This window comes from Peromyscus californicus, unplaced genomic scaffold, assembly GCF_007827085.1.
Source record: "Peromyscus californicus insignis strain IS unplaced genomic scaffold, ASM782708v3 Scaffold_6__1_contigs__length_162567912, whole genome shotgun sequence".
Classification (NCBI taxonomy): Eukaryota; Metazoa; Chordata; class Mammalia; order Rodentia; family Cricetidae; genus Peromyscus; species Peromyscus californicus.
The window spans coordinates 98,066,748-98,094,298 of NW_026294584.1; the positions used below are offsets into that span (position 1 = coordinate 98,066,748).

Sequence of the window (27,551 nt, forward strand, 5' to 3'; positions counted from 1 at the left end):
GATCTCAAAATAAAAAGTAAAAAGAGAGTTGGGGGTAACAGGACACACCTTTAATCCCAGCACTCAGGAGGCAGAGGCAGGTGGATTTCTGTGAGTTTGAGGCCAGTCTGGTCTACATATAAGGAGAGTTCCAGGACAGACAGGGTTACATAAAAAGAATCTGTTTCAAACAAAAAAGTAAAGAGGCCTAGGGGTTTAGCTCAGTGATAGAGTATGTACAATGCCTCCAGGTTCAATCCCCAGAACTACAGTACACACATACACAAAAAGGCAACGGACAAACAGATGGTCTTACATTCCTGTAATCCTAGGATTTGAGAGGCAAAGGCAGGAGAATTGCTGCAAGTTCCAGGCCAGCCAGGGTTACATAACAAGACTGTTCAAACCTCAAACAGAAGAGACTAAGTTCTAGTGACCTCAATGACTCAGATTCCAATTCTCTGAACTCTCAAGAACTTGGACACTGCAGTAACGCAAACAGCAAGAGCTGTGAGTTGAGCATCATTAGGTCTGGGGTTCAGTTTGCATCCAAACAGGTGAGGGCTAGCTTCTGACAAGTGTCAGTTTCCTTGTTTAATGAGCTGTTATGAGTATTACATTGAGCCGCATACCTTCAGAGTGTCCCTCCGCTGCATCGCAGATTGAGTGAGGCGCCTTGTCCTGGTCCCTTTTCTTCCTTAGTAAACATCTTGAGAAAGCGTCTTTCTAGCACCTAGCCCATCAGTCCCATCCCCTCCGTTTCCTGTCCTGAGTGCCCGTTTCGTTCCCACAGAGGCAGGCGCGAGACCGTGGGGTGACCCGATCCAAGGCTGAAAAAGCCCGGCCGCCCACCCAGCCAGTGCCGCAGGTGGACATCGTGCCTGGGCGGCTCAATGAGGCAGAATGGATTGCGTTTTTGTCCCTGGAGGAGGGCGAGGACGTAGTGGGTGACATCTTGGCCGACCTTCTTGCTCGAGTCATGGAGTGTGCCTTCAAAGTCTACCTGACTCAGCAGGTGGGCCTAGATCTGGGTCTTCCAGATCCCATCTTCTACCTCTCCCGCCTCTCCTGGTGAGGCTGAGACCCTCCCTCACTTCCACAGTGCGTCCCATTCACCATTAGCCAGGCCCGAGAGGCCATGCTGCAGATCACTGAGTGGCGCTTCCTGGCCCGGGATGAGGGAGAATCTGCAGTGGCCGAGGACCCCACGTGGGGCGAGGACCAGGAGCCCCTGGCATGCACCACGGATGCCTGGGCCCAGGGCTCTGTGCCTGTACTGCACACGCCGACACCCGGGGGTGCAGAGGAGCACTTCCAAGGCGAAGTAAGCCCAAGCCCCGAGCCTCCTTCCGACAGAAGCCTCCTCCGGAGCCGCTCAGGACCACGAAGTGAGGTCCTTCCCCCACTTCCAACATCTCATTACCCTTATGTGTTTCCCCAGGAACCTGGGAACCCGGACCAGTTCCTTTTAGGTTCACCGTGGTCGGACAGAGACTCCCAGGAGCCAACAGCATCTCCAGAGCCTTCTGCCGAGCCAAGAGTCACCCCAAGACCCACGCCCAACTTGGAGGTGTTTCAGGAAGTTGAGCCCGGGGATGTCTTGGAAGAACCCGATGACCAGGAGCAAAGCCACATCTTGGCCACGTCTTCAAAAGAGGCTTTATGGCCTAGTCACATCTTGCCTTCGAAGGAGTCCTTACTGACTTCCTTGGAAGTGGTGCGGGTCCCCAGTCCCCAGCCTTCCCTGGGTCTGCCCCAAGTTGTCAGTCTCCAGGCCTCTGAGGAGAAGGGACCATCCCTCGGCTCCCACCTGTCCCTCGAGGATCTTTACCTCTGCGTGCCTCAACCAGACGCGGCAGGAGACCGGCTGAACCTCGAGAGCAGAGGCATGCCCGGCGCCTCCTCGGACGGCTCTGTGCCCCTCCTCAGTGTGCCCACCCCAGAAGAGCCCTGCCGGTCGCCGCAGCCTGCGCAAAGCCGCAAGCCGCCGGTGGTGCGCCTGGATCCCGCTCGGCTGCCCCGCCACTGGGTGCGCCCAACCGCCGAGGTCCTGAACCCAGACTCCGAAGCGCGCCCTTTGGAAATATACCGCGGGCGCCCGCGGGGTGAAAAGAGCCAAGCTGGGGCCCGAACCTCAGCTAGCGGGCCCCAAGCCCTCGGCTCACGCGCCCACTCTAAACCCCCCGTCTCTACCTCAAGGTTCCCTCTCCAGTGTTATGCTCCATTCAGTGCTTTGGGCCCCGATCCCACTTTGAACTTGGCCCAATCCTCACCAAGCTTCGGCTCAAAGATGCCATTCCTCAGCCCCGGGTTCCGGTTCCTCGCCAGAAACCCAATCCCCCCCGAAGTCGCCCGCAGCCCCAGTCCCAAACTTTGGCCTCGGGCTAAGTGGCCGAGCGGCTGGGAGCGGGAGGCAGAGCAGCTGGGCGAGCTGTGGGCCGGTCGGACCCGCGTGCCTCCACAGGGCCAGGAACCTGCTGCCGATGACGCCTCGGAGGACTCGGGATGGCCCCTAGCGGCGCCCCAGGTCCTCGAGGCCACGTCCCAGGTTCTGTGGAAGCCCTTGGTTCTTTCAGACACCATGAAGCTGACTCCTGGTGTGAGTATGTGGAACCGGGGCACCCAGGAGCTGCTCAGCCCTGCTGCCACCCTGGAGGAGTGTGAGGGAGACACTTCCCATGCGGCTGAGCAGCAACCCATCCAGACAGGGGTGCCCAGGCCCCAGGTGATTGTGACCCAGCTAATAAAGAAGGAAACCCCCAAAGCCTGCCTGCTCCCAGACAAGCCTGTGCCCTACTCTGGGTCCTGAGCCTCCACACTGGGAACTGAGCCTTGCCCAAAATAAATATGCCTTGCAGCAGGAACTGACTGGTGAGATGGTGCCATTTCTTCCAAGGCTGTCTACTCTCTGTCTGGACTCCAGGGGGCACAGTTGTCATTATTAGCGGTAGGAGACAGGCCTTAGGGATCAGGCTGTTCCCTGGCGGCGGAAGTATTCTAGACACATCCCCGCCCCCTCAAACACACCTTAAAGGAGAAGAAGTGAGGACTGGAGGGGAGTGGGGGGACGACACTCTGGCTCCCAGGGAGAACTTCGCCCTTTCAACAGGGAAGGGCACAACTGAGATTATTCATGGAGTGATTCGATACATGAATTCAACCTGCTTTCCTGACTCCTGGAGCTTAGTCAGTTCATCTTGGATTGAAAAATCGATTCTTTTCTGTTTGTTTTTTGCTCCTGTGTTCTGGGTGGGAATTGAACCTAGAACTTTGCGTGTGCCAAGAAAACATTGTACCATACAGACTTAAAGGTAAAACGATCATACATATCCAATAAATCTTAAACAATTACAACATACACATAAATCTGCTCATGTGAAATGTCCTATGTACCCTATGCTTTGCACAACGCGCAACAGCAAAAGATTAGAAACAGAGCCTGAAGATGCTCAGCCAGTAAAGCACCTGCTGTGCACAGCAGAGCAGAGCATTGAGGACCTGAATACAGGTCCCAGCGCCTATAACCCCACACTGGGGAAGTAGATGGGAGGGTCCCTAGGGCTTGCTGGTCAGCCAGTCCAGACAGAATTGAGGAGTTCCAGGTTCAGTGAGAGCCCTTGTCTCAAAAACGATAAGGTAGGGAGTGATTGAAGAGGACACCCAGGTCAACCTCTGACCTCCAAATGCACACGTGCACACACAAACATATGCACAGGACTAGAAACAAAGTAACTAGAGGAATCCAGTGAGGAAATTATGCATATCCACAAACGAGGACACAGGTTCAAGACAGGGTCTCTTGCAGCCTAGTCTGGCTATAGGCCATGGATGGCCTTGAACTCCTGATCTCTCAACCTCCCAAGTGCTGAGATTACAGACACTGGCTTGTACAACTAGGAAAGATTCCCTCCCTTCGTTTGAATTTGATGGGTCAGTGTTAGTGAAGAGTACTTATTGGTTGCTCTTCCAGAGAGGAACTGGGTTCAATTCCCAGCACCCACAAGGCAGCTCAGCTCACAACCATCTCTAACTCCAGCTCCAGCGGATCAGACACCCTCTTCTGACCTCCCCATGTGCATGTGCCTGGTGGGTAGACACTCATACACGTAAAATGAATGAATCTTACAGAAGATGCTATTCTATAAAGGAAAAAGGCAGACTGTAGATGTATATATTCTATTACCCTTTGCATAAGCAACAGAAGGAGTAAAACTCTTAAGTTCATATGTGATTGTATTTAAATAAAACATCTAGAAGATGACAGAGAAACTAATAGCTAATTACCTTTAGCAGGCAAGGAGGGTGGGCTAGATTGCAACAAGGATTAAAGGGAGGCTTCTCAGTGCATACTTTTTTTGGGGGGTGACATGGGGTTTCTTCTTCTTTTTGGGGGTTTTTTAAAGAGAGGGTTTCTCTGTGTAGCCCTGGCTGTCCTGGAACTTGCTCTATAGACCAGGCTGCCCCAAATTCAGAGATCCAACTGCTTCTGCCTCCTGAGGTTTTTGTTTTGTTTTGTTTTGTTTTGTTTTTAATTGAGACAGGGTCTTACTATGAATTCCTGGCTGGCCTGGAACTTGCTAAAACAACAGATTGGCCTTGTACTTATAGAGAACAGCTTGCCCCTGCCTTCAGAGTGCTGGGATTAAAGGCATGTGCCACTGTGCCTGGCTCAGTGAATACTTTAAAGTATTAATTTGATTACTGTATTTTATGTAGTAGTAGTAGTAGTAGTAGTAGTAGTAGTAGTAGTAGTAGTAGTAGTGTGTGTGTGTATGTGTGTGTGTGTGGTGTGTATATGTGTGTATGGTGTATGTATGTGTGTGGGTGTGAGTCAATGTGTGTGTGTTTGGTCAGTTCTCTCCTTCTACTTTCCTGTGGGTTCCAGGAATCAAACGCACCTTGTCAGGCTTCTGTGCAAAGTTCCTTTACCTACTGAGTGATTTTACCAGCTGGAGTTTGGTTTTTGAATGGTAGGAGTGCGTTGTATGTTGAGAATAACTGGAAATATTTAAAAGATGAAATGGGAGTGAAAAGGAATGCTAGTAGAGATGTCCAACCTTTCTAGATCCTGTCACAGACAGTCTCATTCCACAAATAAGGAAGCGGCAATGAGAGGTTAAGTAACCAGCGCAGGATTTCACACAGCTAATGAACTGAAGGTAGAACTGGAACCCGGCTGTGAAATCCTAACTCCCTTTCCTGCAGGTAACTTTGCACATTTGCTCAATCCTTCCTTCATGCCTGCCTGTAGGTACCATTGTACACTTGTTCAATCCTTCCTCCTTGGTAACCCAGGCTCCTCTAGAACTTGGAGCGGTCCTCCTGCCTCACCCTTCCTAGTACTGGGTTATCGCTAGTTTTAACAAGCCAATTAACACTCCAAAATGCTAGCAAATAGACATTGAAGACAGGAGTCTTCAACAACACCTCCATTGAAGAAATGCCCCTCAATGCTGCAGACCTCTTGGTCCAGTTCAGTTCTGGGGGCCTGGGGAACAGCTGAAGAGGGACTAGAAAAGGTGTGGACATCTTAGTTTATCTCTCCCTTCCCCGACTCCATATACATCGCGTTTAGAGACCAAAACAATATAAAAACTCCCAATGTGTCCCCCGGGTCCTCCGCCAGCAGAGGGCGCTCACCCCGCCGAGCCTCTCCACCGTGGTCCTAATCGACTACCCTGGCGTAGTGCGCGTGCGCACGCGTGCACCCTGCCGCAGGTGTCCAGCTCAGTGCCTTATCGATGGCTTCTCTGCCGCGCTCTGCGTGATTTTGTCAGCCAGGGCGGGGCTGCAAGAATGAGGAGACTGTACCCAGAACTCTAGAGTTTCCTGGGACCTGAGGGCTCCAGCGGTCGCTACGGGGTCGGGCTGCGCGCGGGGCAGCCCGCGGGGCGGGGCGGGGCGGGGCAGCAAGTCCCGGGCGGCGGGCGGCGGCGGGGCCGAGCCGGGCGCGGAGCCCTGACAGCAGGTACGCGGGTGGCGACCCCACCAACTGTCTGCTGAGCTGCCCCGGAGCTCGCGCAGAGCTGGAGGGGGCCCGGGGCTCGGGCCAGGTGGGGTCGGAGGGTGGGCGGCACCCCGACGGGAGGGCGCGGGCCTGGGGCCCCAGCGAGAGCTTCTCCCAGGCTTGCCCACTAGCCTCCAGCTCTGCGAGGGGCCCCTGCTTGCCCTGATCGGTACCGAGCCCAGGTTTCCTGTGGACACGTGGTTGGGAATTTGTGTTAACTGAAGACAAAAAAATAATCCTAGAAGGTTCAAACGTGGGGGTCTGGAAATACATTTGCTGTGTGACTACTCCCTGTCCTGGGGTCCGACTAGGATGGCACCATGATCCTTGCGAAGTCGTCTTGGTTATACAGCCCTCCTCACTATGGCCTGGACAACGACTAAAGCACACAGATGCAAAACTGCTGTTTTGAAGGAGGCACATCTTTAAAACAGAACTCTCATTTATAGCAGCGCGGAGAGCAGCAAGCGCCTGTTGGCCGTTTGGTACCCTAGTGTACATAAGGTACCGAGAGTCTAGAGATGGCATTTTTAGCCTACTGTGCTGCCAAAGCCTGAACTGCACTGTATTTAAAGAGATGAGGATAACCTAAAGAAAAAAGAAAGTGTATGAGTGTAGATTTCCACAGAGGCCAGAGATGTCAGAACCCTGCAGCTGGACTTACGGCCGGCTATAGGTCCTGGTAACTGAACTCCGGTCCTCTGTAAGAGCAGTAGGTGCTCTTAACTGCTGAGCCATCTCTTCAGCCCCCATAACTTTTATTTTGTAAGGTGCTTTGTAGTCATATATGTTTGAAAGTTTATGCTTCAGGTTTTCTCAACTACAGACTATTTCACAACTTTTAGTGTGCTCGTGGTATTTATCAAGTCTCCAATTAGGGTGTATGTGGAGATTTCCCAAACTAGACTGGGAAATACTGGGTTTTGTTTATTTATTTGCCTGTTTTGTTCTTGGTCGTGCCTCTGCTTAACATCTGGTGCAGTTTGGGAAATGAATTTCCAGAAATAGAAACTCACCATTGTAAAGGGGCAGTGTGTGCCAATGGTCTTTACTCTAATGGGAGTGTGTGTTTAGTTTGATAGAGTCTGGTGAAAACATAAATCTAATCCAGTCTGCGTTTGTAACACAGGCTCCCAGGTGATGTTAGTGCTGCTGGTCTGGGAGCAGATGCAGCAGCGTACCACTGAGTTGACCAACACATTTGGCTGCCTGCTGTGTAGAACAATCTGCTGCCATGGCTCAGTCACTTTGTCCAGACCTTAAAACAGGCGTCAGGACTAGGAGAGCTCTCAGCCTCCTCTCATCTCAGCGCTGGGTTCTAACCCAGTTACCTCTGTTGCAGTTGACTTCCATGTATGATATCCTCGTCAGTGTGGCAAATTTTGCAATTTGGTTTGAACATTTCTAACAATGGGGAAATAACTAGATATAAAGTCTCTCTCCATGCCTCTTCCTCTCCCTTTCAACCCCTCCCCCGCCTTTTTTTTTTCTTTTTTTAATAGGGTCTCATGTGGTACAGGCAGGCCTCAAACTCCCTGTGTAGTCAAGGTTGACCTTGCTACCTACACTTCCCAGTTGCTAGGATTACAGGCATAAAACATTCCATCTTATTCATGGGATAGCACACTAAAGATGTTCTGGAGGTTGGTGAAATAAACCTCTGCAACATCCATCCTTCTTGTCTAGGCTGTCTATTAGAGTGAAACCAAAGAAAAGCAAATTCTTTTTAAAAAGTTGACTCTTACCAGGTGTGGTGGTACTCAACTTTTATGTTGTAATTTTTGTTTTTCAGAACAGGGTTTCTCTGTGTACTCCTGGCTATCCTGGAACTCACTTTGTAGAACTCTGCCTTCCGAGTGCTGGGATTGAAGCAGGCAGATCTCTGTGAGTTTGAGGCCAGCCTACTCTACATATTGAGCTCTAGGACAGCCCCAGCTACTTAAACAAAAATAAAATAGAAAGTTGGCTTTTCAGCTGTGCGTATGATACATGTGTGTAGTCCCAGACCCTGGGAGGACAATACAGGAAGATTGCTTTGAGTTTGGGGACAGTCTGGACAAACAGTGAATTCCAAGCTAGCCTCAGCTACAGAGTGAGGCCCCCCTTCAAAAAACTGACAGAAGCTGAGGGAAACTATTGACTCTTACAGCATCTGATGACAGATATTCTGGCTTTTTTCTTCAAATTGAATTGGTCCTTAATTCTTTCACCACATTGAAGAAAACTCATTCTTTAATTTGTCTTTGTTTTGCACTGATGGACTTTAGCTGGACTTTGAAGGATGGGTGTGGTGTGCAGGAGTACAGAAAGCTCTGGAAGTAGCTGCAGCGGTGCACAGGTGAGACTGTGCACACCCCAACCAGGATCATTAGATAGCAAGAAGGGAGACGGCGTGGAAGGATGGCAGATGAGTGAGCAGGGCGGCGTTGGAGAACGCAGTTATCTCACTGTGCTGTAAGAAGTGGTTGGAAGTCGGGGAGGAGAGAGGCAGAGATGTTTGCATAGTAATAGAGGACTTGGACCGATGATACAACAGTGATGCCTTGCTTTCATGTTTAACTTAGGTTACAGAACTGATGGGCATGATCTCATTTGATGTAATTTCCTGTAAGGTTGGCAGAGCAGCAGATGAAGCACCAGAAAGGAGAAATGGTTTGCTTTAATCTCCAAAGCTGCCCCCTGCAGAGCAGAGTGCTGACGGGGGAGAAAGGGAGGGTGCAGGTGCTCAGTTAAGCCTGCCTGGACAGGAGTGCACCGAGAGGACACTGGAAGGGAAGAGTCAGAGGGCTGGAGACTCGTAAGAACATCAGCTGCTGCCCCCTGGGCCATCTCCACCGGTAGCAGTGGCCACCTGGAGGTGGAGGTTAGGACTGTAGTTGATATGGCCTGCTTTAGAGGCTAGTTAGTTAGGGAGGGGACAGAAACTGGATTCTCAGTGTCTCCTGTCATCCATGACTGATTTGTTCTGGAAACTGGTGGTCTGACTATCAATTCTGTGATGTTTGCTACTCAGAGTGTGTGTCCATGGACCAGGACAAGGTAAGAGACTGCCTGATGCAAATGCATCTTAGGGTCCTTGCCATCTTGGAGATTCTGGCTTTGACTTATTGATGTTTTCTTTCTGACGTTCAGGAGTACTAGTTGAGGTTGGCTGATAGGTCAAGTTTATGTGTATCCTGACCTTTCCCTGTCCCTTCTTATCTCGTAGGGGCCTCACAGCAGCAGAGAGTGGGGCCTTGGTGCCCTCAGAGCCTTTAGAACATTCCTTCTCAGAAGGTCTGCATTTTACTTAGAGCCTGTCTGTGGTCTGTGGTTCCTTTACCATGGAAGAATATGAGCTTGAGATTGTGTGTTAGCATCAACTTCTAGACCTGGGCTTAGGCTCCTATCTGAAAGAGCTTCATGCACTGCTGTGTCTGTCTGGTCTGTCTGTGTGTATGTATATATATGTATGTAACACATACATACATATTTCCCCACCCTGTGGTGTGTGTGTATATGTGTGAGTGTGGTATGATATATGCATACATGTGGGTCAGGGTGTGTGTCCCTGTGCTTGTGCCTGGAGGTCAAAGACAGTGGCATCCTCTAATACTCTGACTTTTCTGTTTTGTTTGTTTGAGACAGTTTCACATGTGGCTTTGGCTAACCTGAATCTTGATATATAGACCAGCTGGCCTCAAACTCCTAGAGATATGCTTTCCTCAGCCTTCCAAGTGCTGGGATGCCTTCCTCCTTTTGAAGCAGCCAGCAAACCCCAGCAGTTCTTTTCTTCACCCCTCACGGTGCTGGAGCTTGTTGGTGGGTTCTAGAGTCTGCACTTGGGCCTCGTGGTTGCCCAGCAAGCCCTCTTAACCACTCATGTGGGCTGCAAGGGTGGGCCATTCTTCTCTGAAACCGCCTGGTCATATATCTAGAGCCAGGCTAGGACAGTAACTTTGGAATATCATGTGCTGCTCTGGGCAAAGCACTGTGCTCAGTGTTTAGACACTGAGGGTAAAGCTCTCGGTCCTAGGAAGGTTGGTAGGCAGAATTTTCGGAAAGTGTAGCACTGTAACTAAACTTTGTCCAAGGTGTCTACATTAGGGCAGAGAAATAACAGACCGTACAGGGAGAAGTTGGGGAATTTCAGGAAAGAGGTGACTGTTGAGCTAAGTAGTGATGGATGAAGAGTGCAATCCTGGTGATACTCTTATATTTGCAGGGCATGAGGGGAAGTAGATCCAAGCAGCCGGAATGTGAGAACTTTGGGATCAAAGGGGAGGTTATTGCTGTTCACAGTTAAGAAAAACATTTTGTGTGTGTGTGTGTGTGTGTGTGTGTGTGTGTGTGTGTCCGTGTCCCCACACACATGTGCATATGAACATAGGTCAGAGGGAAAACTTGCAGGAGCTGGTTCTTTCTATCATATGGGTCCTGGGAATCAAACTCAGGTTGTCAGATTTGGTGGCAGATTTACCTACTGAACCATCTCACTGGCCCCCACTGGGAGATTTTAGACAAGGAGTGGTACTTTGGGAAGCCGATGATGGAGAGACTGAAGGGTTAGAATATGGGTTCAGGCTATTGGGAGACGCTTAAGATGATGTAAAGGGGCCGGGCGGTGGTGGCGCACGCCTTTAATCCCAGCACTCGGGAGGCAGAGCCAGGCGGATCTCTGTGAGTTCGAGGCCAGCCTGGGCTACCAAGTGAGTCCCAGGAAAGGCGCAAAGCTACACAGAGAAACCCTGTCTCGAAAAACCAAAAAAAAAAAAAAAAAAAGATGATGTAAAGGGGAGATTCTTGTAGTAACAAGTGTTTTATGGCTAGGCTGGAATTAGACCAAGGAGGATGGGGAGGAGCGCATGAATCTGAGAGGCTGCAGCAACAGAATTAACCTGAGTCATGACTAATTGCTTCAAATAAGAGGGGGTTGTGGAAGGAGACTCATCTAACTTGAGTAGACTGTGGTGCCAGGATCAAAGAGGACATATGGAAGAGGGGTCTCTGAGGAGGGAGATGCAGGTGCCTTTGGGGCATGTTGAACTTGAGTGGTCTGTGAGGCCTAGCAGCCAGGTGGAGATGTGGGCTCTGAGTTTCAGGAGAGTGGTTGGTGAAGTGGGGGGATGGGCTATTCCAGCCACATAGAGAGAGCTAACAGAGGAGACAGGGATTGGTGTACCTGTGAGGAAGGCTGCTCAGGAAGTCAGGAAGGAGACCATTTCTGGGGGTGGGGGGGTCCCCATCCATCTTCATTTGCTTCAGGGTAGCCACACAGGGTGAGCTTGACAAGTGCCCCTGAGGTTGGGGAGCTGAGATGTTCTGGTCACCAGGCTCTTTGACTTTGAAAATGTGAACAGCTTCAGTGGAGCAGTATGGAGCGCAGGGCTTGATGGAACTGAGGGGGGCCAGCAGGTTGGCAGAGTAAAGAATAGACACAGTGGCAGCCAGCAGAGGATACAGCAAGGATAGAAGAAGCAGCTTGTCCTAGAACTGAGGAGGCCGGGGCAGGTTTTGTGATGATGTCTGAGAACCAGTAGAGGGCGCAGTGAAATGAAGTCCTCAAGAGGAGGTAAACGGTGGAGAGTAATGGAGGAGAAGGAGGAGTGATCGGGGAAGACACCGTGGTGGATGCAGGGGAGTTCCTCCCTAATAGGCTCAGTTTTCTTCTCAGCAAGGCTGTTTGCTGAGGGCTAGGGTGATCAGTGTGAACTCCATCAGGAATAGATGCTTGGATATGGTAAGAGAAGCCCAAAGCAGCTGAACAGAGTGAAGAGAAAGAGCCTTGAGGTAAGCCCAGGAGTGTGGCAGAGCCTCTCTGAGCTGGAGGCCTGTGCCTTCCGTCTTCACTGTAAGGATAGTGGCTGACATTTATGGAGTGCTTTACCCCAGACTCAGTTTTTAAGTACTCTTCAGGTGTGTGTGCGCGCGCGTGCTCGCGAGCGCATGGAGGTATGTGGTCTATGCTAGCTTTGAACTGCCCAAGCCCTTCTGTGGTTTTCACAACAGTCCAGTCAGAGTATATTGCTGTTTTACAGAAAGGGATCTTGAGGGCATGCAGGCTTTTATTAGGCTTAGTGTTCGTGTTTGGTGAGTATCTCTGTAGAAATGGGAATCCTCCCAAGGCATTAGAGAAGGGAGCACTTTAGTGGGCAGGGAGGTGGGGTCCATTGCTGCCTGCCATAGGGGAATTTGCAAATTCTCGAGTGATTGCCCAGCAAGACAAGTACCCATTGGCTGCTTGTCAGATACTGAAGGATGAGACTGTCACCTGAAACAGTGACTAAGAAGAGAGACCTTGTTTCCATCCTCCAGAAAAGGAGAATGCATTCTGTCACTCAGCTTTGGGACTGTGCAGACCTATATCCTTATGTTACAGTTTGGTTCTTAGCTCACCTTTGAGTTTTCCCAGTCGGTGTGGTGGGTAAGATCTGCAGGCAGGGCCTACCCCTGATGAGTGGAGGGAGAAAGGTAGGTGGCATAGATAGAGGAGAAACAAACTCACCTTTTTTTGCTGCAGCCACTGGAGCATCTCTGTGTCCTTCCTTTTGAGGTTGCTATGGATACGCCTTTGCATGGTGGTTTGAGGAGACTGATCTCCATTATGATCAGGTGGTGATGTGGGTTTTAAAAAAGAAAGGACGGTCTGATCTGCTTCTGAGGAGTGGCTGATGAGCTGCCCAGGCGGCAGAGGCTCCGCCACCTCAGCTGTGCCTTTGTTGGCTGCCTTGGCTTTTGCTGAAGTTGGGAAATGGTGCATCTACCTCAGTAGAGCGCAGTCTCGGTGCTCCCTGCCTGCTGGGTCCTAGTGCCAGGATCTTTAATGGTTGATTCAGGGGAAAGAACTAAATCAGATGGAATTGAGACAAGTGGGACTCGCTGTGGGTGTGAGATTTGCTGCTGTTGAATGTGGAGCTGAGGGCCTCATGCACTCCTGCACAAGTTCCTTTCCCAAGATAGTGAGGAGGACTGTGTAACTAACTTTCCTTTCCTGGTTCTTGGAGGTGGACCCGGAAATCCCTGGGTAGTTGTTGGAGTGAGGGAAACTTTGGGGGTGGGGAGAGCTCCATTCAGATTGGGAGTAGGATGCAGACATTTCTGGGGATAATGAGCTGGGATGGTGAAGAAAGTCCATCGAGGGTCCACTCCCATCTCTGTCAGATTGGGAAGGCAGGTATTGGAGTGGGACCCAGGACCGAAATCTCCGTGCAGTCGGTCTTGCCGGGTTCGGTTCGACCTCCTCTCTGAGCAAGCAGGCCTTCCCCCTGCTGGACTCTGGAGGCGTTCGTTTGTGCGTGTGTGTGTGTGTGTGTGTGTGTGTGTGTGTGTGTGTGTGCGCGCGCGCGTGTGCACACTCACTTCTTCACTAGTGCTCTCAGAGAGTTTGGCTCCATTGTCAGACTGCCCAGGTTTAAACCAGCCCCTCCTAGGGTAGGATCAGTGAGAGCAAAATGTGGGCTTAGGCCAGGATCAAAGTTTGGCAGCATGAGACTGAAAGAGAATTAGAGTGCTAAGGGATCCTGAGGTTAAAAAAAAAAAGAGGGTAGAAATGATAGAGCAAAAAAAAGGGTGAAGAGGCTTCATCCTCACTGTCCGTCCGTCCGTACGTCCCCTACCCCTGCAGGTCTGCTTGTTTCCTTGGTATTTTCTAAAAATTCTCCAAGACTTACTGAGTTGTCAGATACTGAGGCCTCCTTCTCTCACTTTCCTAGATATCTTACAGTATTTAATATTGAAGTTGGATTAGAAATCCAGGTACTGTCGCTCTCTACTAAGGGAATAGGAAGAGTCCCATGGGACAGTATCAGGGGCCCATTAATGCTGTGGCAAAAACATGCACCTATATAACTAGGCTTGGTATCAGAGACTCAGTATCACTCACAGATAGGGTAATACAGGCCAATTTGACTAATCATGGGTGTGTGTATGTGTGTGTGTGTGTGTGTGTGTGTGTGTGTGTGTGTGTGTGTGTAAGTAAGTGCAAGCCAGAGGTTGACATTAGAACATCCCCCTAATCAGAGTGCCCTCCATCTTCAGCTAGACTAGCTATTCAGCAAGCTCCTTATCTATCCAACACCAACACTGCATTGTAGATGTGCATAACCATGCCCAGCTTTTAGTGGGTTCCGGGGATCTGAGCTCAGTTACTCATGCTTACATACCAAGCACTGTAACTACTGAGCCATTTCCCCAACCCCTCTTTTTGTTTTGTTGGTAATATCATAAGCTTTTGTTCACAGTATTGGGCATGGGACCTGTTGTCACATGCTAGGCAAGTGTTCTAGTGAACCTGCATCCTCCGCTCTGCCTGAAATATTTTATTTTGGAGTAACTAGTACATTTACATAAGGGTATAAGGAATAACATCAAAAAACTGGCCTACTGGCTCAGGTTTGTAACACTAGCTACCTGAGAGATAGAGGTAGGAAGATTATGAGCCCAAGGCCTGCCTGGGCAATTTTTTGACAGTCTGTCAATGAAAAGTATGGACCCTGGAAGATGGTTCTGTTGGTAAACTGCTGTCACGAAAGAATGACAACCTGTTTGATCCCAGTACCCATGTGAAAAAGCCAGACACACGAGTGTGCACCTGTAATCACAGCCCTGGGAAGGTGGAGACAGGACGATCTCAGGGCTGGCTGGCCAGCCAGTCTAGCTGAATCAGCAACTTCAGGTTCAGTGAGAGACCCTGTCTCAAAATTAAGGTTGAGAGTAACAGAAAGAAACCTGATACTGCCCTCTGGCCTCTGTATTCCTGTAAGCATGCACACAAAGAAATGAAAGGTTTGAAAGAAAAAGGGCTAAAGATGTCCAGTGCTTGCTTAACACACAGGCTGGCAGTTAAGTTTGCAGCAAAACACACACGCATGCACACAGGCATGCACAAACTAATAGAGAGTACACATACACTTAGTTCATTCCCCAGCCCTGTGTAAAGCTGTGGCATGGCATCTCAGGTAGGACATGGGCATGGTTTCATGACAGATCCCTCATGTTGTCTTTTATAATCCTGCCTCCTGTCTCCTCTTTCCACTCTCCTTAGTCCTTAACTACTGGGAAGCACCATCTCACCGGTTCACATTGGAAGCAGGCGATGAAACACATTTTAGCATGCACAGTTGGATTTGCTCCATAAAAGGCCCTAAGAACATGCCCAGTTTCCCTTTCCCCATTCTGGTTTTTGTTTGTTTTGTTTTTGTTTTTATTTTTCCGACACAGGGTTTCTCTGTGTAGCTTTTGGAGCCTATCCTGAAATTCACTCTATAGACCAGGCTGACCTTGAACTCACAGAGATCCACCCGCCTCTGCCTCCCGAGTGCTGGGATTAAAGATGTGCACCGCCACCGCCTGGCCTTCCCCATTCTGTTTTGATCCCCTTTCTTTTTTCTGTTTTTAAAAAATGCTTTTGTGGCTGGGCGGTGGTGGCACACGCCTTTAATTCCCACACTCAGGAGACAGAGGCAGGTGGATCTCTGTGAGTTCAAGGCCAGCCTGGTGTACAGAGTGAGTTCCGGGACAGCCAGAGCTACACAGAGAAACCCTGTCTCGAAAAACAACATTGAAAACAAAGCAAAATGCTCTGGGGTGTACACAGTGTGTGTGTGTGGTTGTATGTACCGATGTAGGGCACACCTGCCACAGCGTGCTTGTGGAGATCAGAGGAAGACCTCTGCTGTCGGTCCTGGCCTCACACCTTGTCGAGACAGGGTCTCTTGAGGATTCCTTCCTCCCAGATCTCCGTAGGGTGGGACTGCAGGTGCGTGTTCTCAGGCTTATTCGGCAAGCACTTCACCCACTGAACCACCCCCCGGCCCACAGTCCTTGTTCTATCATTCACACCTAAAAGCCTCCCAGGTTATTTATTCATTTGCTAATTTTATTTTGTGTGTTATTTTATAAATATTTACTATTTGTGTGTGTGTGTGTTTGTAAGTACATGTGTGTAGGGATACCTGTGGAGGACAGATGGAGAGTCAGATCTGGAGCTGGAGTTACAGGTGGTTGTGATGCTTACAGGGAGGGTGCTGGGAACCAACTCCGGTCCTCTGTAACAGCAGCAAACGCTCTTAGCCACTGGGCCACCTCTCTAGCCCCTCACTTGCTAATTTTTGCATCCATTCATCTCTTCATTTATTGCAACCTTAGAGTTCCTGTTGTGAGCAGGTCATCATTGGGTGGATACAGTAACCACAAAGGCACCTACATCTGACTGAGCACAGTTTGTGTCAGGCATTGTAACAGATCCTTTGCTTAAGTCCTAACACCTCTGAAGGGGGGAGTTGATGTTATGAGATAGTCTCTCTGTGTACTCCAACTGCTAGTATGTCTTGCTCCCCAGTTCCTGGCTTGTTTTCCTTACTCTTTGTAACATCCATACGAAATAGAGAATGCCTTTGTGTGTGCGGATTGGGTTACTGTGGCTCAGTAAGTTAAACATCTTGCCCAGAGTCATGCAGGTGAGGAAACATGAGAACAGAGCTGTGTCCTGGGCTGTGTGGGACTCATGCCAGTCTGCTGTCTTTCCTAGCATCCCATCTGTCTGTCTGTCTGTCTGTCTGTCTCCCTTTCCCTGTCACCCCATGCTCACCACTGCAGCATGCTCTTCTTTGTAATCCTGCCCTGCAGCTTGCCCGTGTCTACTGCTCTATCCTGCATGTTTGATCTTCCTCAAGCAGTCTCGCTATGCCACTCCACAGCTCCGGAATGAGACTGACATCCCGCTGTCACTGGATTCGGTCACCTGTCCCTGCCTGTCCTTCTTACTTCCTAGTGCATCTCAGTGTGTTTATTTATTCAATAAGTACTTGCCTGTCTGCACGGAGGGCAGTTGCATCATAAAGAGAAGTTATGGACTTCCCCGCAGAAGGCTTTATAGTTTGACAGAAGACCCCAAGTGGGTGCTTTATGTCTCTGCCCATTCTGTGTTCATAACTTGCAGGGCTTCTGTGTAGCCCCAAACCAAACATAAAAGCTCCACAATTCAAGGCACAGTCAGATAATTTTTTTCCCCAGTCCGCTTTTCTCCTGCCTAATTTTGTATAATATTTATTGTTTATACATTTGAAGATTTATATATACCTAGTATCCTGCTGAGTAGTACTTCTTTGGAATTCTATGGTACTCCTTACCATGTTTTCTCCTATTTGAGTCTTGTGATACTAGGGGAGCTGTGTCCCGTACTCCCATTTGGTGGAATAAGCAGCTCTCAAGAAGTAAAAAGATTTATTATTTTATTTATATACACAGACATATATAAATAAAATAGGTACAGACATTCATTGGCAAATTTAGAGGTTAATTTTATTCTTCATTATGTGTATGGGTGTGTGCCTGTGTGTGGGCATGTGCACATGTATGCTTGGGGAGGTCAGAGGAGTCAAACTCCCCAGAGCTACCCGATGTGGTGCTGGGAACCAAACCCAGGTCCTCTGCAAGAACTGGACATGCTCTTAACAGCTGAACCACCTCTCTAATGCTTATTTTTATTTTAAAAAGGATTTATTTCATTTTAAATTGTGTGTGTGTATGTATGTAAGTGCAGGTTCCTGCAGAGGCCAGAGGCATCTATCTCATCTTGAGCTGGAGTTACAGGTGGTTGGGAGTAGCACAGCATAGGTGCTGGGAACCAAACTCAGGTCCTCATCCAGAAGAGAAAATTCCTTTAACTACTGAGCCGTCTCGCCAACCCCTGTCCTAAATATTTATTATTTTTTAAAAGTTTTATGTGTATGAGTGTTTTTTCTGCATATGTGTCTGCACCATGTGCATTAGATCCTCTCGGAGTGGAACTAAAGACAGTTGGGAGCCTCTATGGCCTCTTTGTGGGTGCTGGGATGAACCTAGGTTCTCTGCAAGAGCAGCCAGGGGTCTTAATTGCTGAGACATCTCTCCAGCCCAATTTCTGTCCTACCCACTGAGCTGTCTGCTGAGCCCTCAAGTGATGGTTTTGAAATGTGTTCTGTAGACTGCAAATACTCTGAATGGGTTTAGTATGATTGCCTGGGCCAGAATGGTCCTGCCCTCCTGTGCTGTGGGGAATAAGAAGAGGAGGGCAATCTGGAGACTGCGGGGAAGCCAGGAGGGATGTCTGCTGCTTCTGGGCAGAAGTGAAGATACAGAGAATGTGTATTAATTAGAACTGTAAGGTAGCATGTGATGGGTTTCAGTACGGCGTTTTCACACATACTCATTACCTTCTTGAGAACTGCTTGTGGCCTTGTTCTGCTGTTGGGGTAGTGGGCAGAGTGGCAGAAATTGCAGTTTTGTTGTTGAAGGAAGACAAGTATTTCAGGATCTAGATCCACATTACAGCCAGGGGACTCAGTGGTCAGACCCAACACGAACTTTGCTTACAGGGTAAGGATCCTGGTCTGCTGATTCCTAGTCATTGGCAGATGAGTAAATAAATGAGGTAATATGTGGAGACCTCACTAGAATGAGTAGTTTCATTAAATTAACAGCATTTGTTTTTAAATTATGAAGGTAATATAACATTAAGGTATTTTGTGACATATACAACTGTAAAAAAATAAATTAGCTTAGCCTGGCAATGATGGCACATGCCTTCAATCCCTCAGGAGACCGGCAGGTGGATCTCTGTGAGTTTGAGGACAGCCAAGGCTACACAAAGAAACTCTGTCTCCAAAAAAGCACACCAATCAATCAGTCAATCAATAAAATAAATCAGCTTGTTGGGTCTGGTGTTAGGAGACAAGGCCAAGGAGACAAGAGACAGGGACAGAGGTAGAGTGGCCCAAGGGGACAGTGAGGCTCTTGGCTTTTGAAAACTGCCGTTAATAATCCATTTGAATGTGATATCTTGGGGATCAAAACCTGGCCTGACACAAGAAGCTGAAGAGAGCAAATATGGGGACCTTTGCCATTGTGGAGTGTGGAGCTGTTCTTTACCAGCGTTCTCTGTGTGAGCACGCCTCCATTTCTGCCCTCCTTTGCTGTTTACCTGGCCCAGTGGAAGACTGAATTCCAGACCCTAATCATGTGGATTTGGACCTGAGTCCAGATATTTTTGGGGAGGGTCACACAGAAAAGCAACGGAAAGTGTGTGTGTGGTGGTGGTGGGGGAGTTGTTCGTGTGAAGGCTGTAGGCAGCTGATCATTTTGAAGTAGCATTTGATGCTTGGGGACCTGCTGAGGCTTCACATTCCGGGAGGGAGGGCAGTGATGGTGGGGGTACAGGTGAGGAAGAAGTGTCAGGACTGCTGGAGCAGTGTACTCCAGTGCTGAGGATTTGTGGGTGGACCCATCCTTGGGTACTAGCCGGTCTTATCTGGCCCAGGTGAAGCCGGGGAGCACTAGGACCCAGAGGCCAGCATGTTTCCTGACAGTCTAGAGCAGCACTAGCGCAGAGTGAGACTCATCAGCTGGCGAGCGAGCGGGGTTCAGTGTCTCTGGGCTCAGGAACCCTTCCTTGGGCAGTGGAAGGGACTTAGTCCTCAGCCCCATCATTGCCCCGACCCCTACCGAGGGAGGCCCATGGATGGAGGGAGGTCTGTGCCTGCCGGCTGCTGAGCCGGTCCATGCAGGCCCATCACCCTGACCCCTCCTGCCTAGGTTTTTGCCTTTTCTCTCTGTCTTTGGCTAGCTGGGGGAGGGGGTAGAGTCCGGGTGAACAACATGGCCCAGAGCAAGAGGCACGCGTACAATCGGGTAAGTGGCCTCAATCAATGTGGGGTGGCCCTGGGAGGGCTGCTAGAGCAGGCCTGGGTGCCTGTGGACATCACTTGTGTGGGGGCTGGGGAGACAGGCTGGCCCTCAGCTGAGGCACTCACACACTGGACTTCCAAGGAGCCTTTGGAACTCTGATACTAGGAGGCTGGATAGGCCCCCCCTCCCCTGAGTTGGATCCTAACTGGGGCCCTCTAGGCTTGACCTCTGATTCCAGCTGGTCTTGAGGCTAGGGGTTTGTGAGGGGTCCAGTGTGTCTCTGACTGGGCTGTGGGTCAGAAGGCCTTGCAGTGAGGCCCTTTCCATATATATGCTCTGCTCTCTGTCCCTGCTCTCTTCTGCCTGAGATTAGATTTGCGTCCACTGAGACAGCCTCCTGGTTCTGAGAGGTGTGTTGGGAGGTGTGGGAGGGTCTTTTCCGAGTGTGTCCAGCCTTGATGTCACTGCAGTCTCCTTTATTGTTAAGCCCATAGTGTCCACATTGTCCCAGGTATGATCTGAGGTCCCCACATCCCTAGGAGCTGTGTCCCCACCTTACTGGCTGGGCTTTTTGAGGAAGGGAGTTAGCGAGTGACAGGCTGGGAGGTGTTTTGACTTCCCTGGCTCTGGCAGGGCTCCTTTCTGAAGCCAGCTGTGCTGAGTATGTGGGGGTATCAAGAAGAATCCCCTGGATTCTTTAGACCCATGGGGTCACATTTCCTTACCTTATTTGTTTGCTGCAAGCTCTCTGGCTCATGGAACAGCTATTGCTAAAAATGGCTTAGGTGTGATTTTCTTCCGAATCCTGGTCTGATTTGGGACCTAATTTCATGTGTTCACTCATCACAGATATGTGAGAAGCAGAGAAGTTCCCAAGGACGGGTTTTTGTGTGTTCCCTTACCTGTCCTCGGAACAACGATGGAGCAGGGTCTGCAGACAGTGAGGGGCTAATTTGAGAAACTTTGTTTATTTGGCCTGTGTTTTCTTCTTGTGACAGCATGAACTGGGGAAGGATCTCCAGAGCCTGAGGGAGATAGAGCAGGACAAGGACCAGGAAGAGGGAGTGGATGGTGAATAGGTGGAGTCAGCCATCCAGGAATGTCATGGTGGACATGTGGATGGAGTGACAGGAGTTGTATCCGGAAGGAGTGATGGTGACTTGAGGGCCTGGAAGAAGGTTCAGTTCTGTGCCTGAAAAGAAGAAGTCTAGTTGGATGTGTGGGTCTGTGGCTGTGATCCCAGCATTCAGGAGGCTGAGGCAGGAGGATTGTAAGTTCCAGACCAGCCTAGGGTAATACTAACATTCTGTCTCAAAAGAACAATAACAAACATTTTAAAGTGTGCATACACACACACACACACACAAAGAAGTAGAAGAAAATTGGTGGAGTGGGGTGGAGAACCCAGAGAAGGGCATTTGAATCCCAAGGAAGACAAGAGAGTGGAGAGGGCCACCACTGAGCCACAACTTCCTCAGCTCTGGTTCCTGAGACAGGGTTGTGGGGAACCTGGTCTGAATTGAGCTGTTTGCTTGTTCTTGCTTCCTCTGCCTGGGGGCAGTACACCCAAGCAGCAGCCATATGGTGCCGTTCAAAGATCTACCAAGGAATCCTGATTTGTTATACAATTTAAATTGTTAAGAATTCTAGGAGATTCTAGAGGATTTTGGAATATCTTTTAAATTCATTTTTATTTTTAAAGATTGTTGTTACTGTTCATTGTTGTGATATTTTTTTCTCTTGAGGTTCGTCTCACTTTAGACTAGGTTGAACTGGAACTCAACCATGTAGTTCAGGCTAGCCCCAGCTCATGGTAATCCTTTCTGAGCTTCTCAAGTGCTGGGATTACATGTGTGAGCCATCAAAACAAGCTGTTTTTCTTGAAACAAGGTCTCATTATGTAGCCTAGGCTGGCCTTTAATTTATTATATATAGCCTGGGTTGGCCTCAAACTTATGGCTGTCCTCCTGCCTCAGCCTCCTGGGTGTTGAGATCCTAGGTGTAAGCCACTATACCTGACTTTAGGGAAATTTTAGACATGTCACTGATGTTTTTCAAAGGGCAATTTGTGGACTTACTTCACCCTAAGAATTATTAGAATTTTCCCAAGGGCCTGCCATGAGAAAATCCCTCCCAGGGTCCTGGGGAAGATGCTACATCCGGTGTGGGGTTATCTGAGGGAAAGGAATCTGTGTACACCATGCTCTTATGTCTATGAACTTTATTTCTCTAAGACAGAATTCTGTCTACAGCTTCAGTTCCATCCCGACACTCAGTTCCTCTCTGTCCCTTCTTTTTCTGTCCCTTATAGCCCTAGTGATAACTAAGCTCCTATGCTTTCGACCTCATCTTTGTCCCCCGTTCCTTCGTCCTCCATCTTTCTTTCCTTGCTCCTTACTCCTGGTTTACTCCTGGTTCTGAGACAACGCTACAAAAGATCTGCCTTGCCAAGAGGTGTGGCGCACGTCTTTAATCCCAGCACTCGGGAGGCAGAGCCAGGCGGATCTCTGTGAGTTCGAGGCCAACCTGGTCTACAGAGCAAGACCCGGGATAGGCACCAAAACTACACAGAGACACCCTGCCTCGAAAAACCAAAAAAAAAAAAAAAAAAAAAAAGATCTGCCTTACCATCTACAGAATCTCTGCCTTTTTCTCTTCTCTCCAGCTGCCTGGCTCTGTCCACCATCTACAGAAACTGCCTTGTCCTGTCTCTCCCGGCCTGAATCTCTATAGTGTATTCTTGCAGCCCACTGTAAAGCATGGAGTTTAAGGAGATGACTTGTGGTGTTTTCTCAGTCCAGGATCGTGTCTCCAGCCTCTATGTATGTCTGCAATGTTTTTTTTCAGACTCCGAGTGCCAGCAGGATGAGTGGGGAAGCAGGTGCCCGGCCCCTGCGGGTAGGCTCCCGTGTAGAAGTGATTGGAAAAGGCCACCGAGGCACTGTGGCCTATGTTGGAGCCACACTCTTTGCCACTGGCAAATGGGTGGGCGTGATCCTGGATGAAGCAAAAGGCAAGAACGATGGCACTGTTCAGGGAAGGAAGTATTTCACATGTGATGAAGGCCATGGCATCTTCGTACGCCAATCCCAGGTAACTCACCGTGCGCGCGTGTGTTTGTGTGTTTACGTGCCCGCGCACGTGCATACATCTGTTGTTTGTGCCACTAGTATGTAGGTACTCCATTTTCCTGGGTGGGACACAAGGCTATGGATGGGCGAAAGGAAGTCACCCCGCACTTGGGCTTGCTTGGGAGCTCAGAAGGGACCCATAGTACAGGCTCTCTTGATCTGACTGCAGAGTCTGTTCTTTGGCTTCAGATCCAAGTATTTGAAGATGGAGCAGATACTACTTCCCCAGAGACTCCTGACTCTTCTGCTTCAAAGGTCCTCAAGAGAGGTACTAGCTACACACCGAAGCTGCAGCTTCACACCCAAGTGTTCCGCCCATCTGCTACCAACAGGGCGTCAGCTCTGTGCTCCCCCGTTCTGTCCTCCCACCCCACTGAGGGGGTCTTTCCCTCGCCCTCTGTATAAATGTACTTTGTTGCTGTTTGCTTTCTACAGAGGGAGCGGATGCAGCTGCAAAGACCAGCAAACTGGTGAGTGGTTTAGGGATGGAGGGGGAAGACCCAGGGCTAGGCCGGTCAGAGCGGTAGATGGGTCGGAACTGAACTAGCTGCCTAACCTCCCCAAGAAGGACATTTTCTGGGTATGAGTTGCCACACCGGGACTAGAATAAAGGTGGCAGGAAAAAGTGTTAGGGTCGAATGGGATTGAGCTGGGGGATTGCAAGGACAGGCCTAACCCAGGAGTGTAGCCAGCTTCCTACCTTCTGGTCTCCAAAGATGCCAAGACCTGAGGGGCTTAGGGCAGGATAAGGTGGAGTGTAGCAGGAGAAGGAACCCTTCCGCTCACAAGTGTTATAAGATTCATACAGAGGGTCCTTTCCAGCTCCCTCTGCCTCTCCTCTGCAGAGGGTTGGGGGTAGCCCTCTGGCTTCTCTGAGCTGGGGTAAACATCCTAGAAGCTGGCCCTTGAGGGACCTCTTCTCTGCCCAGAGAAGCTTGCCCAACTTCCCCAGCCCTTGCCTGTGTTCACCTCAGTTGGTATTAACAGCGTGCACAGGATGTCTGGGCAGCAGACTGTTCTCTAACTCTGCCCTTTCCTACTCCTCACGCAGCGGGGACTGAAGCCTAAGAAGGTGGTGTGTTTACTGTTTGTGTCTGGGTGGGGGGGTGGGCTGTGAGCCTGTCCTGCTCTCCTGCATGCCCCCCCACCCCCAGCTGCATGCATGTGTGTAACCATGGGGCTGGGATGGCTAGAGGAAATGGCAGCTTGTCCTCCCAAGTGCCTTTGAGGAGAGCAAGGACATCAGGTTCGGGGACCAGGCCAAGGCCGCACTCACTAGACAGTTCCCCCTGCTCTAGACCCCCAGTTAGAGACTCCAGGTGCCCTGTGGCGAAGCACAGTGTCTGGGTCTAGTGAGTTCTTACTTAGCCAGGCTTGAGGGGATGGCCGGGCATATTGGAGGAGCTGGGGAGAGCACCAGATGTAGACTGGTGTACAAGGAGGAGGGGTCAGACCACTGAAGAGCAGTCTGTCTGTCTGCCTTTGAATCAGTGCTGCCACAGTGCCCGCCTTGCTCTGCCAGTGCCTTTCACTGACCCCTCACCTAGTATGTGTCTGGGCCCCCACCCCACCCCAGGGTCTTGACCGTGCCCCTTCCACAGACTTTTTTTTAGGTCTTTTGAGAGGGTCTCATTTCGTAGCTCATACTAGTCTGGAACTCACTATGTAGACCAGGCTAGCCTAGAACTTGTGGCAGTCCTGCCTCAGCCTCTTTAGTGCTGGGATTCCATGTGGACACCACCATACCCAGCTCCTCTCCATGGACTTTTAAACATTTCGTTTGCTGCCATGACCACTTCCTCACACCAGCCCTTGCCTTGGGCCTCTGCCCAAGTTCCTTCTGCCCTGCATGTGCCTGTCTGAGCCATGTGTGCGGTACTGTGAGCTCCTTGGCGCCAGGCTGCCTCAGGCCTCTCTGTTGTTGCACGGGAAGCTTCTGGATTGGGACTGTGGGAAGGGGGAAGAGAGCACCTTTTCAGCTCCTGGTGGGCCTCAAAAAAACTTGGGAGTCTCACCATGGTACTTTTTTTTGATCCTGGGTCCTGGCTCCTGGTAGGAATAGGATTCTAAGGCAGATAATGCTGTAAAGAATGCTGGGCACATTCCAGATGCATGGGAACTTGCTACATTCCCTTGATTTCTGTCCTGTGATTGGTGCTCCAGTTTCACGTCAGGTCCCTGAAGAGAGAAGAGCATGAAGCTGCTGCAGTGTGAGACTGGAAGAGTTGTGGCTGCAGGCTGACATGACCCTGGTAGGGGTGTGAGCAATGCCTATGTCCTGGTGAAAAGTGACATCACGGCTTCAACTGCTTATGCTAAGAACTGTCAGCTGCTGGGTGTCCCTGCTCTCTCCAGTCTCACACCCAGCTGGTTTAGTTAAAGCAGATCATTTAGCCAGAGTTGCCCCTGGCATCCCACACAGAACAGGGAGCTAGATCCAGATCAAAAACCAGTGAATGTGTGTTTATGTGTATGGGTGTTTTGCTTCCGTGTATGTTATACACCATGTCTGAGCAGGGCCTGCGGAGGCCAGAAGAGGGTGATGGATGCCCCTGGGACTGGAGTTATAGATTGTTGTGAGCCACCACGTGAGTGCTTGGAATTCAAGCTGAGTCCTCTGTAAGAGCAGCGAAGGCTCTTTTACCTCTGAACCATTAGCTCCCAAAACCAGTGTTTTGAGAGGGAGGCAGGACAGAACATGGGTGCCTCTAAAAATACCTTCCCTTTCTAGAAAGCTTTAGACACAGGCTTTTATCTCTGGATAGCTTGGAGAGGTGAGGGAAGAGCCCAACACTGTTATTAGAGCTGTTGCTGCTGCCAGTGGCATGTCCCAGGACTCCCTAATCACTGTGTACTCTTCAGAGCTGGAGCTGGGTGCTGGAGGGGTGCTCTGACTATGTGTTCTTGATAGACGTTTGTGTAAGAGAAGTGGACGTGATGAGGTTGTCAGGGGCCAGAATTAATTATGAGAAGTTAATGGAGCCGGCAGGCCCTCTGTTCCTGTCCACAAATTCTCTGGCTCCATGAGGTACCATTTCTGCAATGGCCCCTGGCCCAGCTTTTTGAAGCAGTCTTGGAGGTGGAAGTGAAGAAGAGGGCGGAGCTAGAACCTTGTGTTTGATGGGGAGGAAGGTCAGCTTTGCGCAGGATTTAGTTCCATCCGGAGGAGGAGGAGGAGGAGCCACGGGTTCTGGGTGGTTGCTAGGTGACCTAGGACTGGTAGCTCCACCCCCATGGAGCTGAGGAGGGTGGGTGCATGACGTCAGGTGGAGCTGCTGCTGCGGCCACTGAGGCTGCCATCAGCTTAAGCTGGCGACCTGGGCCAAGCAAGGCTCCAGAGCCTGCTGGAGCCTGCCGGAGCTCACAATCGTCTGCTGTCCCGCTGCGCACCTGCCAGGGCCTCCGTGTCACCACAGCAGCCTTTTGCGGCCCGGAAGCTGAGGCTGCATTGTTGGGATCTGATGCACTAATCTCCTGTCTCCGCCGCCTTTCCCTCCCTCCCTCCCTTCGTCTGTCTTTCCTCCCTGGTTTGTCTGCCCTCCTCTGTCCATCCCTCTCTTTCCTCTTCCTTGCTTTCTGTGGTTTTCTGCAATGATGAGACAGGCACCGACAGCCCGAAAGGTACTCTTGCTTGCTCTGGTCCTGCTGCCGGGTTGCCAGGGCGATGGAAGCAGGCTGCTGGGGTGGGGGTGGGGGCTGATTGACTTCATCAGTCTACCTGGCTGGGGGAGGAGGGGAAGGATGAAGGGGAGGGGGGCAGGGAGAGGTGTGTGTCACTACTGTGCCCCACCCCTGGACATCTGTTTCTTGATCTACTTGCTTTGGGCTCAGATTGAGTCTTCTAGGCCTTATACCCAGTGGTCTCAGGCTTGGGCTTCAGGTAGTCTTTACTGCAGGCGCACTTGGGAGGGTTTCCTGGGGTCCAGCCTGAGGCAGCAGCAGGCTAGGTCTGTCAGTGCTTGAAGCAGGCCTACTTACCAACCTTTGCTTGTTCTCCCAGCATCCGCCTCCCCAGAGTTTGTGCTCGGGAGTTAATCAGGGTAGGACGGGGACCCACAGCTGTGGTGAACTAGTCCTGACTAGAGGGTGGACATTGGTCTTCTTGGACTTAGTGTCTGCTGAAAACAGAGCTCAAGCTGAATCTTGTCTCTGCGAGAGCCCTGAGGCACAGCCAGCAAGCCTCTGGGAGTTGGGGCTAATTGCCCCTTTGCCACTCTGAAATACCCCAAAGGCCTCCTGGGTTGCTTTTGGAAGATGGATCCTGAGTGCTCTGCCCACCCCCCCTGCTCTCCTCCAGCTGGGAGCGTTACTTTGCTGAGCTGTGGGCTTTTACTGATGCAGTATTTGGAGTCCTGACACCTGAGCCCTCTGCCTTAGGGATGGGGCCTGCTGCAGGGCCTGGACCTGAGGGACACACACACACACACACACACACACACACACACACACACACACACACACACGAGATAGCCTTGTTCTGCCTTCAGGATCTGAGTTCCTGTTTCTGAGTGTATCATGGGCCGGGTCCTAGGGTGTCCTCTCTAGAGTTTAGCACTTGATGGAAGAGGCTGATTTGGGACGGTCCTTGGGAGTGGTGTCTGGGTGGGGCCTCTAGGCTGGAGTGAGAGATCCCTCACAGAAGGACAGTCTCTGGAGACCTTCCTGCCAGCTGCTGCCTTTGCTCTGCTGTGGCTCAGCCTAGGGGCAGGACTTCTGGGATCTGCAGGGTATCTGAAGGGGTGAGGCCTGCAGGGGTTGGTTAAATGAGTGCAGGACAGAGCAGCAGGAGC

General features: G+C 50.4%; 3 protein-coding genes across 18 annotated transcripts in view; 2 read left to right on the forward strand and 1 right to left on the reverse strand.

The window, feature by feature from the left end:
* Positions 1 to 2,847, forward strand: part of CUNH2orf81 (chromosome unknown C2orf81 homolog) — a 6,366-nt gene extending 3,519 nt beyond the window's left edge. Inside the window, exons 2-4 of one of the 3 annotated variants that reach the window (XM_052720524.1) lie at positions 773 to 994; positions 1,082 to 1,303; positions 1,421 to 2,847. In XM_052720524.1, coding sequence (XP_052576484.1) covers positions 773 to 994; positions 1,082 to 1,303; positions 1,421 to 2,788 — 1,812 coding nt within the window. In that variant the 3' untranslated portion in view covers positions 2,789 to 2,847. Of the gene's footprint in view, positions 1 to 772; positions 995 to 1,081 lie in introns of all 3 variants that reach the window. The other 2 variants (XM_052720523.1, XM_052720525.1) reach the window with 2 other exon arrangements.
* The window catches only part of Wdr54 (WD repeat domain 54), a 19,642-nt gene extending 6,934 nt beyond the window's left edge, over positions 1 to 12,708 (reverse strand). Inside the window, exon 1 of the mRNA XM_052720539.1 lies at positions 12,471 to 12,708. Within this exon, the coding sequence (XP_052576499.1) occupies positions 12,471 to 12,568 (98 nt within the window). The 5' untranslated portion in view covers positions 12,569 to 12,708. The remainder of the gene's footprint in view (positions 1 to 12,470) is intronic.
* Positions 5,865 to 27,551, forward strand: part of Dctn1 (dynactin subunit 1) — a 34,351-nt gene continuing 12,664 nt past the window's right edge. For 3 of the 14 annotated variants that reach the window (XM_052720511.1, XM_052720517.1, XM_052720518.1), the window contains exons 1-4: positions 11,615 to 11,755; positions 22,478 to 22,723; positions 22,951 to 23,029; positions 23,197 to 23,231. In XM_052720511.1, the coding sequence (XP_052576471.1) occupies positions 11,693 to 11,755; positions 22,478 to 22,723; positions 22,951 to 23,029; positions 23,197 to 23,231 (423 nt within the window). In that variant the 5' untranslated portion in view covers positions 11,615 to 11,692. Of the gene's footprint in view, positions 5,948 to 11,613; positions 11,756 to 19,333; positions 19,634 to 22,477; positions 22,724 to 22,950; positions 23,030 to 23,196; positions 23,232 to 23,812; positions 23,834 to 26,364; positions 26,383 to 27,551 lie in introns of those variants that run through there. The other 11 variants (XM_052720508.1, XM_052720513.1, XM_052720519.1 and 8 more) reach the window with 10 other exon arrangements.